General features: G+C 43.8%; 1 protein-coding gene across 5 annotated transcripts in view; it reads right to left on the reverse strand.

Moving 5' to 3' along the window:
- Positions 1–12139, reverse strand: part of DEPTOR (DEP domain containing MTOR interacting protein) — a 178340-nt gene that overhangs the window by 38642 nt on the left and 127559 nt on the right. For 3 of the 5 annotated variants that reach the window (XM_075582331.1, XM_075582333.1, XM_075582334.1), the window contains exon 9: positions 11356–11460. In XM_075582331.1, the coding sequence (XP_075438446.1) occupies positions 11356–11460 (105 nt within the window). Of the gene's footprint in view, positions 951–11355; positions 11461–12139 lie in introns of all 5 variants that reach the window. The other 2 variants (XM_075582340.1, XM_075582336.1) reach the window with 1 other exon arrangement.

A 12139-nucleotide genomic window follows, 5' to 3' on the forward strand; every position in this document is an offset into this window, starting at 1 on the left:
AGGGGACAACAGGGTTGTCCAATAAAGAGTGTTAGTCAGTGAGCACCCTAATTTAGAAGCCTCCCAAGGACTTAAAGGTCCTTTTGGGTAGCCAAGTCAGGTCATGTAGCTCAAGAGGGACACACATCTCCCTCTCCACTGCCACCCAACGTTTAAGTGCAGAATCGCCTTGCCACTGTGCAATTTGACATAATTGGGCCGCTTTGTAGTACGATAACAAGCGAGGTACCACTAGTTCCCCTGCTAATGTTGGTCTCTGTAGGATCTTCCTCTTCACTCTTGGTCTTTTATAATGCCAAATGAATTTTGTTATTAGGGATTGCATTGAAAGTAAATCTTTCCCCACTACCGGTACTGGAAGAGTTTGAAATAGGTACAGGATGTGGGGAAGTAAGTTCATTTTAATACAATAGATCTTACCTATTCACAAGATATTATATTTGGACCAAGTTTGAATGTCTCCTCTCAGAGTTCGAAGTAATTTGAGTTGTTTTGATTAATCCCCAAATATTCGCATTTGCCAATAAATGGCAATTGTCAAATGCCATCCCATCTCTAGTTGCAGCATGAAAAGTTGAGGAGAGAGATAGAGGGGAGTGGTGGGGAGACAGATAGAGAGAGGGAGTAAGGGAGAGTGAGGGAGAGAGTGACTCAGAAAGAGCATGTGTGTAGCCCATTCGGCCAGGGGGTATGGATAGCAACAGTCATTAAAAAGTAGATTACCTCTGTGCAGCTAGTTGTTTAGGTTTTTTTTCTCAGGGAATAAGATAAAGTGACTATAGACAGAAGAGGATAAAAAATGGGTGGCAGGGACTTTCAGTAAAAAAAATATATAAAGTCTTAATTGCAAAATTCCAATGGTGACATAGACTTCTCTGCAAATAATAACTTCTCAGCAAACTCCAACTTCTCCCAATAGGTGATTTCTGGAAGTCATCCTGAAGGGACACCTATTTAAGGAGTTAAGGATGGAGAGTTCTGTCAGGCTTAGACTGGGCATAACTTTTGCAGTTGAGATACATGGGGCCTTTCTCTAAGAACACTCATGTAGTCACAAGAACCCCTGCTGTCCAAACCTCCTGAAGATGAGGTCAGGCCACTTGCCTTCACTAGTGCAAATGGGTTGGTGCAACGCACAGCAAAAAAAGGGGGTGATGGCAGGTCTGGCAAAAATATTTCTTTATTGGGTGGACATAAAAACAGAAGGCTGCAACCTTCTACGCGTTTCGTGCAGACAAATTGCACTTTATCAAGAAGTGTATCAACATGGTATACATCCGGTATATATAGGGGCACAGTCTGCCGATTTTGGCGCCAAAAACTCTCTAATTGCAAACCTCAAGCCCCTTACACTGCTTAAACAATTAGTGTATATCTGTTTAGGGCATGTGGGGATGGCTAATTACCTGTTGGCATTCGCAGGAGAGCCGCCTCCAAACACCCAGCTCTGTGACACGCACCGCACTGCAATGGAGGGCCAAATCTCGCGAGATGCGCCTCATGCTAGCCACGTTCGCTCCTCGCATGCGCAGAGCAAAGTATGTCATGAAGCAGTCAGGAATCACAAGGGCAATGCCCACAGAGTACTATGTGCTCGCGCATGCGTCCCCATGCCCGTTGGTGACTGGATAAATATATAAACCCCACCACATAGTGAGGATATTGATGGAGATGCCTGTAAACATATTGACACTCACATCAAATATCCAAAGTGCGGAGGGGGGGGGGGAAACCAAGAGGAAGGGTAGGGAGGGGGGGGGAGGAAGGGTAGGGAGGGGGGGGAGGAAGGGTAGGGAGGGGGGGGGGGGAGGGGAAGGGGAAAAAAGGGGGGGGGGGAAAGAAAAAGGATAAGAAGAAAAAGAAATAGAAAGGTAAGAGGAAAAAGAACAAAAAAGACGTAGAAAAGAAGAAAAAGGGAGAGAAGGAAAGGAAAGGGAAAGATAAATAATGGGAGAAAATAAAAGAAGAGAAAATAGAGTTGAGGGGGAAGAGGAGAAGGGAAAGAAGGAGGGGGGGAGGAGGGAAGGGGAAAGGAGAAGAAAGAAAAGAAAGAGAGGAAGGAAAGAAAAAGAGGGGGAAGGGGGGGGGAAAGGAGAAGGGGAAAGGAAAGGAAAAGAGCTGGGGGGATGAAAAGAAAGAAGAGAGAAAAACAAGAAGAAGAAAGAGAAAAATAGAGAAAAAAAGGGGAAAAGGAGAAAATTAATTGGAAAAGAGAGGGAAGTAAGGATGGGAAAACTAAATATTCTAAAGTGTATGCATTGTTCATGTTGGGGGCCAAATTGGGCAGACTGCACATCGCCTATACAAAACATACATTGATTGTGACCTTTAAAAACAAAAAGATAGACATATATAATCAAACATAGTATAACATTATTGTGAAATCCTAACTTATACCTATATTAAAACATATAAGCAGCCTTCCAGAAGAACAAAGGATGACTAATAAATGGAAAATACATATATTCTGTTTTCTAAGATTTTTCTTAAACTGTGTAAGGAGAAAAGTTACATACATTAACACTTATTCAGTTTATCCAATAATTGGGAGTGTGGTTAGACTTAAGTTGCTGATAATTGCCCCCATAATAATTTCAGTCCAAAACATTCTTTGAACATTATAGATTACTTGGTCAAATACAGAGACACAAAATTGTTACAGTTGATGCACCTAATGTTACACATCAATGACCTTGGAGCGATGAGACTTTGGAGGCGGCTCTCCTGCGAATGCCAACAGGTAATTAGCCATCCCCACATGCCCTAAACAGATATACACTAATTGTTAAGCAGTGTAAGGGGCTTGAGGTTTGCAATTAGAGAGTTTTTGGCGCCAAAATCGGCAGACTGTGCCCCTATATATACCGGATGTATACCATGTTGATACACTTCTTGATAAAGTGCAATTTGTCTGCACGAAACGCGTAGAAGGTTGCAGCCTTCTGTTTTTATGTCCACCCAATAAAGAAATATTTTTGCCAGACCTGCCATCACCCCCTTTTTTTGCTGTGCGTTGCACCAACCCATTTGCACTGGATTTCTCCCTACTGGCAACTGCACGCAGATTGAGAAGGACTACTGGTGACACTATCGTGAGTACTTACCTGGGGCCAGCCCAATGAGGTTAGGGGGGGTGTCTTTGTGCATTTACCCCTGCCTTCAGGGCAACTGGAGCTCTTTAAAAGGATTTATATCTCATGTCCCAGAAGTGTCCCCCTCATATACTTAGAACAATGGGATTCCATGCTTGAGCACCAATCACCTTTACTGTATATCCACTTGCCTTCACTAATCCTTGGTGGAAATCCTCTGACTTATCCTGTCTCTGAACTCCTCCAAAATATTGAGCTACTATAGAACAGTTACAGACTTAAAATAAATAAACTAAAACTAAATAGGGACTTGGCTATTTATATCATGGGATCTAAACCACTACTGTCCTCTGTTAAATTGGCTACAGGGAGAAGCAAGACCCAAACTTAATAGCTTAATACAATAGTAGCCTGTATAGGGAGCTTCATGAAGAAGAGAGAGAAGATGGTGGCAGAGGAGAGTGGTGCCTGATGATGGTATTCAGGCCCAGGAAAGAACTCCTGTGCCTTGGGTAGGATGACGTGGTTGGTCACTTTTGCTTGAACCCAGTACAATCATGACTCTATATGAATGGTTGAGATCAGATTTGCAGCTTATCACTAGCAGTAATGAATTGTGAAAATGCTATGCTCATTACATTATTTAGCCTCTAAGTCTTTTCATAGTACAGTGGCAGCAGTCAATGTTATTTTGCAGCCCAAATATTTACGTTCCTTGCATTTTTGCATTTCTCCATTGAGAGGACATTATGGCAAGAGGTGGCTTCCCCAATGTGCTACTTAGACACATGTAGTCTTAACGTCACCTAAATATACAGTATAACATAAATATTGCAATAGAAGCATGTTCAACCGGTATGTGAACCTGAATTTAATTATCAACTTTCTAGGCTCTTGCCACGACACCCATATCCTGTGGCACATATCAGCTCCACGCTATTTTGAGAAGGGGAGATATGGATCTTGCTTGCTGTTGGGTGAGTATACTGGAAAATAATACACACCTAGGCCCAAATTAATTAAATGCTGCTATGCCTTATCACTCCTTAACTCTCATTCCCTTTAATGGGTGTAAAGGCATGTTAAAGCTTATCAATGTTTAGTGATTCTGGTCCTTGGAATTATTTTATACAAGCCGCACTTGGTTTCTTACCCACTTGCTATTCATCAGACTCCAGAACAACATTACTATAATGAGATATCTACACATTATGTAGAAAAGCAGGCATTTGAGTGTTAACAAGTCACTCCAGGTGTTTAGATATATCTGGTGGTGTGCTACAGTAGAGCCCTGGTAAACTGATTGATATCAGCATTGTTTGTTGTATTCTGCACAACATAGCAATCAGTGCAAATATGTCAGGGAACATAGTGCTGGATTTTGAGGAAGATCTAGAGGTCACAGCTGCTGGAGCTGAGAAAAATATGGGGGGTGGGAGACCAGTCAGCAGACATATTTGATTGTAAGTATATCTTTAAAATTTAAAGTCAAGATATTTAAAAAAAATAAAAAATTGACTGCAGTATTCCTTCACACTGTTAGCCATAAATATTTTTATAGAAAAGGACCTCGCTCAGACCCCTAATAGGTGGAGGCGTGCTGCCTGGGGATGGGCTAGATAGACAAGAAATGTGTACCGAGAGTGCGCCTATCTAAAGGGGATTCTTTGGTGTACCACTCTCGGTACACATTTCTTGTCCATAAATATTTTTGTAAGAAAAAAATAATGACTATTCAACAACAAAATAACATAGGCACCAAAAAAATAATTACATATTTGTATTAAAGCACATATACACTAGCTTCATTAATGCACAGGCGTGCTAATTTAGTTAACACACAGAGCTCTACAGCGTAAAAATCTTACATTAGTCCTAAAGTACTGTGGCTGGTTTTGCATATACTTGTCTTAGTGAATAAGGCTTTGTTAGCTCAGGGAAAATAAAGTCCATTCATGTTTTAGGTAATGTCCTGTTTGCTCTGATTTAACACAGCTTAGGGAATGTACCATTTTCAAAACAAGAAGCGAACTCAAGCATTATTATATTATGTTTGACTGATAACATGAAAATAGTCAGGTACCGCAAATCTTAACAGGATGAAATGAAGAAACTTATAGCATGTGTCTTCATTTCATATTGTTAAGATTTTGTGATACCTGACTATTTTCATTTTAGCCATCAAATACAATAAATATATAACAAATATATAATAATGCTTGAGCAATTCATTAAACTCACAAATATAGAGTTGTGTTTATTTTCAGATCTCTCCGGCCTCTGACCTTGAATTCATGTACACAGAATCATAACAAGGCTACTAAACCGAAATCTGGAATCAAACATTGAGATTGATGAAGCCTTCATAGCTCTAACAGCTATTCAAGAGAGTTAGGAAAGTGAAATATAGCAGAGAGACAATGTAATACGCAGAGCATGCTACTGTCACTACTGATGCAGTGCAGGGCAACTCTAATAAAACAGGTGCATATAAAGACTTAATAGCAGGAACTGTTTGCTAAAGCAGAATTGCCCCAACACAACTCATACACTATCAACATATATATATAAGACAACACAAAAATTAAGTAGCGCTAAAGAGGATGTGAAATAACCCTAATAAATGATAAATTATAATAACATTTAAAATATTAAAATAAATTAAAATTACCACAATTTAACCTAATAATATCTACAAACTATAACGTGATAGTGAGAAAAAAAAAGGAAAAATCCAAAATGAATGTTCCACTCAACCAAAAAATCCAGAGAGAAATATAGTCCCAATAGAAGATCCAGGGAGCGTTTTTGCAGCTTTAAGGGGAGTGGTATAGCCAACCACTTTTGGAATCTATGAACAAAAAAGCGCAAGCTCCATAGCACGTAACTGAGTAAAAAAAAGGTACAAACCTGCAAACCTGGAACTCACCCTACCACCGCAGATGACCACAATAAAGATTTCTCTCCCACGAATGGTTCTGTTTAAAATCCTGTTAAGTGCACATTCTTATGGGTTGCTGATTTATTAAATAAATGTACCTTATTTTTTACTCAGTTACGTGCTATGGAGCTTGCGCTTTTGTTTGTTTTTTGTTCATATATATATATATATATATATATATATACATATATATATATATATATATATATATATATATATAAAGGTTATGGTGGGTAAAAAAAGTGACAAAAGCCCATATATATATATATATATATATATATATAGTCAGGTATGGAGATTTGCACTCACGTTTTTGATGTAAGAGGCAGATGCTTGTCCTATAGGTAGTATGTAGACATATGGTGACCAGGGGATCCTGATAGCCAAAAGAAGACAGCACACTGCAATGTTGGTATCAAAAAAAGTGTATTTAAGTGACACAGGGCCGCCAACGTTTCGGTCCTCCCAACGGGACCTTCCTCAGGGCAGTGCCCTGAGGAAGGTCCCGTTGGGAGGACCGAAACGTTGGCGGCCCTGTGTCACTTAAATACACTTTTTTTGATACCAACATTGCAGTGTGCTGTCTTCTTTTGGCTATCAGGATCCCCTGGTCACCATATGTCTATATATATATATATATATATATATACAGCTAAACCCCGTTATAACGCTGTCCTCGGGGTCCACCCTGAGACCACCGCGTGGGGTCGCGCTAATTTAAAAAAAAAAAAATGGCCGCCGCATCAGTGCATATTTACCCCGCGGTCCCGGCTTCCCCCTGTCACCGCGTGACAGGAGATGGGAGGGGGGATTGCCCTCCGGCTTCAGCTTCCCCTGTCACCGCGGGACAGGAGATGGGAGGGGGGATGCCCCTCCGGCTTCGGCATCAGCTTCCCCTGTCACCGCGGGACAGGAGATGGGAGGGGGGATGCCCCTCCGGCTTCGGCATCAGCTTCCCCTGTCACCGCGGGACAGGAGATGGGAGGGGGGATGCCCCTCCGGCTTCGGCATCAGCTTCCCCTGTCACCGCGGGACAGGAGATGGGATGCCCCTCCGGCTTCGGCATCAGCTTCCCCTGTCACCGCGGGACAGGAGATGGGAGGGGGGATGCCCCTCCGGCTTCGGCATCAGCTTCCCCTGTCACCGCGTGACAGGAGATGGGAGGGGGGATTCCCCTCCGGCTTCAGCTTCCCCTGTCACCGCGGGACAGGAGATGGGGGGGGGGATTCCCCTCCGGTCCGGCTCCCCCCCGCCGCAGCACAGGGCCCTCGCGCCGCAATACAGGGCCCCCTGGCCCTGCCGTAGCGCAGGGTCGTCCTGCCCCCCCCCATGCCCCCCCGCGCTGCACCGGGCCATCCCACCAGCCCCCGCAGGATCGGGGGCCCCCGCAGCCATCATCCCCCTCCACCGCAGCACCACCCCCACCGGCACGCCCCCCCCCCCCCCCCCCTGCAGCCACATGCCTCACCAATCATCCCCAAGGTAAGGCTGATTTATGTATATGTGTAGGGTGTGTGTGTGTAGTGTGTGTCAGTGTGAGCAGTGTGTGTGCAGTGTGTGTGCAGTGTGTGTGCAGTGTGCAGTTTGTGCAGTGTGAGCAATGAGCAGTGTGTCAGTGTGTCAGTGTGTGCAGTGTGAGCAATGAGCAGTGTGTGTCAGTGTGAGCAGTGTGTGTGCAGTGTGAGCAATGAGCAGTGTGTCAGTGTGTGCAGTGTGAGCAATGAGCAGTGTGTGTGCAGTGTGCAGTGTGTGTCAGTGTGAGCAGTGTGTGTGCAGTGTGAGCAATGAGCAGTGTGTCAGTGTGTGCAGTGTGAGCAATGAGCAGTGTGTGTGCAGTGTGTGTCAGTGTGAGCAGTGTGTGTGCAGTGTGAGCAATGAGCAGTGTGTGTGCAGTGTGCAGTGTGTGTGCAGTGTGTCAGTGTGTGCAGTGTGAGCAATGAGCAGTGTGTGTGCAGTGTGCAGTGTGTGTGCAGTGTGTTAGTGTGTGCAATGAGCAGTGTGTGTGCAGTGTGCAGTGTGTGAGCAATGAGCAGTGAGTGTGTGCAGTGAGTGTGTGCAGTGTGTGCAGTGTGCAACAAAAATTGTGTGCAGTATGTGCAGTGTGAGCAATGAGCAGTGTGTGTGCAGTGTGCAGTGTGTGTCAGTGTGAGCAGTGTGTGTGCAGTGTGAGCAATGAGCAGTGTCAGTGTGTGCAGTGTGAGCAATGAGCAGTGTGTGTGCAGTGTGTGTCAGTGTGAGCAGTGTGTGTGCAGTGTGAGCAATGAGCAGTGTGTGTGCAGTGTGCAGTGTGTCAGTGTGTGCAGTGTTTTTTTTTAAAAACGGGAGCCATGGGAAAACCGCGTTATAACCGAATCGCGGTATAGCGAGGCGCGTTATAACGGGGTTTAGCTGTATATATATATATATATATCCCCCCCCCTCTGGGAGATTCTGCTGCTACATGGTGGTGGTGCATACTGCTGGCTCACAGTAGATCTGAGTCTCCCGCATGGTGGTAGGGAATGTCAGAACAGGCTTCTGGGGTAACAACTGATTCGTACTCACGGTGACAGCGCCTCCATCTCTTGCAGGCCCCAGGGATGAGGGGAAAAATCCCTGCAGGAGAGTTACTTTGCTCTTGTTCCTGATAGATTGCAGTCTCAGGCAAGAAGGTATGGTAAAACACTAGAATGCTTTATTCACACTGTAGTTTCCACAGCAAACACAGCAGCAACAGACAGAGCTTTGGGCCTTCACCCTCAGGATGTTCCTGCACCTGCACTCCCAGCCTAGGGCACCAGAAGCAGTCCTAGCTCTTCTATTACTCCCTGGTGGAGTAAGAGGAATAGTCTCCCGCCGCTCCCCTAAGGGAGGGCCCACAGATTGGCAGAGCCCTGCACAACTACCACAATCCTCCTATCGCTATTTGGTGCCATACCAATAGGCGTACCTAGGTACAGCGAACACGTAGTAATTAATAAATATATATAGAAAGAAAACAGGGGAGGTGAAGAGGGACTTGTGCCTATGCTGGACTGCCCCTCACATAGTCAAATACCTAGATAGTATTTGTAAGCGATACAGCAGTAGTCCATCTAGTAAAATGTGCATGAGTATTCTTATGCAAGCTTGTGGTATTCTGTGTCCACATAAATGAATGGTAATTGTGTCAAGATCTCCATAGTAATTCCTATCTATGGATTTAGTTGACTAGCAAGTTCTAGGACCCTACAAATACTATCTAGGTGTTTGACTATGTGAGGGGCAGTCCAGCATAGGTGATTGTTATCATGTCCTGATATGTAAAACCATAGAATTCAAAGAGGGTGTACTTTCTTTTTCACCCCACTGTATACGTGCAGGGGATGCAACAATTGCCAATTTTTAATTAGTGGGAAAACATACTCGCCCACATAACGGAACTAAACTTAAAATTAGGAACTTCATGAACTGCGAAACAAAATTGGTCATTTGTTTCCTCAAATGCTCTTGTGGATTGTATTACATAGGAAACCATTGTAGAGGTTTAAAAAGAAAATGAATCTGCATCGGTCAGCGATAAGGAAGGCGTTGAATGAATACACAGACTCAGAAGAGTGAAAGTTCCAACAAGTGATTTGAAATTTTCATGACAGGAATCACAGTTTAGCAAGTATGAAGTTTATGCTTTTGCGTTTCGCTACGGGACTACTGGGACACAGTGAAGGGAGCAGGGAGCTGAGAGGGTGCATTGCGGAGACCCCTGTAGACAAGCAGGGGAAGCTGTGTGCTCCGTCAAGCCCAGACCACCCTGACAGACACCAACAAGGGCCCAGGACACAGGGGGCACAGAGGCACGGAAGGAAGCAGAAAGCATAGTGGCAATAAAGGTTCTCCAGCATCCAGGCTTACTAGGACTGCAGCTGCAGGCATCTTGAACATAACAAATCTTATGTGAGTGATTTTTAAAATATCTTGTTTCAATAAATTGTATTTAACTTTTTTCTATGTCTGCGCCCCATATGTTGTTTCTTTGTTATTGGAGGTCTTCCTGGACTAGGCCTAGACGTTGCCCCTAGGCCCCAGTTAGGCCCGGAGACACCTGTAGAGGAGTGTTGCAGGGAAGGCCCCGGATACGGACTCTTCCCCTTATTATTATTATTACTGCGCCGGTGACCGGACGGCCACGTGGCACTCCGCGGCCTGGGACCAGGTCACATGACCCTGAGATATTGTGTGAGACCCTCCGGTTGGAGCTCACACTGCGAGGAGGATCCCTTAGGAGAGAATTGTGTTGGAGGCCCAGCTGCGTGGGACCAGCTCAAACTCACCACGCCAAGCAGCACCTGGGTACTGGAGTACCCAGGCAGGTACCCAACATGCACCTACATCCACAGGGGGTTGCGCTACCTCCCATTTGGGTGGGATTGCTGGGACGGACACCAGGAGTTATTAGTGCCACAGCACCCTCAGGACTTTGGGGGAACCACTACGTGTTAGGGTCACTGCATTACACTGGGTCACGTGGTACTGTGTTATATGTGTAGCATTGTTACAGTAAAGATCATATATATATATATACAGATATACAGATATATATATATATATATATATATATATTGTGTGTTGTGTTATTGCTTATTGCTGTAGTATTGGTTCCTGTGAGGGGTTATCCCGCCAATGCTGGGATCCCTCATAGGTGGATGTGCTATGCACAAGGAGATATTGCTCACCCCAGGCTCCCAGAAGCGGAGGCTTAGGCCTCCTGTGAGCAGACAGGTACAGCAACACGTACAGTAGTTGCCCGCGTGGTTCCCTTAGGCATAGGGAAAGTGGGCTACATAAGTTTAGCATTTTATTGTAATTATGAATTTTCTATTGCAGTAGCCCTAGCATTTTATCTACAATTGTACCTCAGTTTAAAACAGAGAGTACTGCGATTTATTAATCTAGTTACAGTTCCACACTGTAACGGATGCTTTGTGATAACATACTAGACTAGGTCAAAAACATTTTTATCTGAGCAAATGTATTTAAATAACAGGCTAACACTGAAAACTCTAGAAGTTACATAAATTCTTATTTTTACAGATCCCACATATGATAATCAACTAATTTATTTAATCTGTGTGACTATTAAAGGTCTGGCATCTATTATATCAATCCGTTTTTCTGTGAAATAGCATGATTTTGTTAATTTTTAGTATTATTAACTCCCACTAGAAGGTGTCAAAGTGTATTGATTATTGCCTGGGCCGTACTAACATTATTGTTATGCAGCCACTGGGCATAAAACATCAAATGAAGCTTTGCTTCCAAATTCATTGGATGGTTCTTCTCGATAGTACTGAAACCATACTGTACCTTCATTCCTGCTGCAGCTGCTGGACCGCTAGGATCTACTGCCTGTACATAACATGGCTTACTCCCGCGTACAACGAATCCCCAGCCTACTGCATCACCGACAATCTACAATCATAAAGATATCCGTCATACGTTCATATATTTAATTCACATATGACATGCAGAATTCAGGAAGGTACAGTACAGAGCTCTTGCAGAAAGCTAGATTTATTTTTCCAGCTTTGATGATTGACATCAAATGATATCACTTTAAGTGCAATGATTAATGTGACACTAACGAGGAAATCCCATGTGGAAGGCAATATTTTTATTTTTCACCCCAAAGACAATTCTCAAATCTATTGATTTTGCTTTGATTGCTGGGGCATAGGAGAGACTCCGCGGTGCTGTAGCTATTTTCGCTCCCAAAATCCCTGCTTGCCTCAATCTCGTTATATATTTGCTGTGCCTTCCAAGTAAAGGTAGTAACATCATCAGGCTGGAATGAAAGTATTAGATAGTGCTGTCTGCAATGTTATTCTATCCTAGTCAGCGGGATAAGCTCTCTTCTAGAAAGGACCAGGGTAGTTTAGTAAGGTCCTGCTGCAATATGGAACCAAGCCAACTCTGACAAGTAGGGGGGAATTATTATTTTTGTAGAGGAGATTGCATCTTTAAAACTACAGGTTGAATCCTAATGTGTTTTCTAAAGCTACCAACATATGTGTCAATTATAATAGTGATGTGAAGTATAGGAATCTTTATAACCAGTGGTTGACAAATCACCAAAAAATCTACTCGCCAC

Source organism: Ascaphus truei, chromosome 2 (genome assembly GCF_040206685.1).
Source record: "Ascaphus truei isolate aAscTru1 chromosome 2, aAscTru1.hap1, whole genome shotgun sequence".
Taxonomy (NCBI): Eukaryota; Metazoa; Chordata; class Amphibia; order Anura; family Ascaphidae; genus Ascaphus; species Ascaphus truei.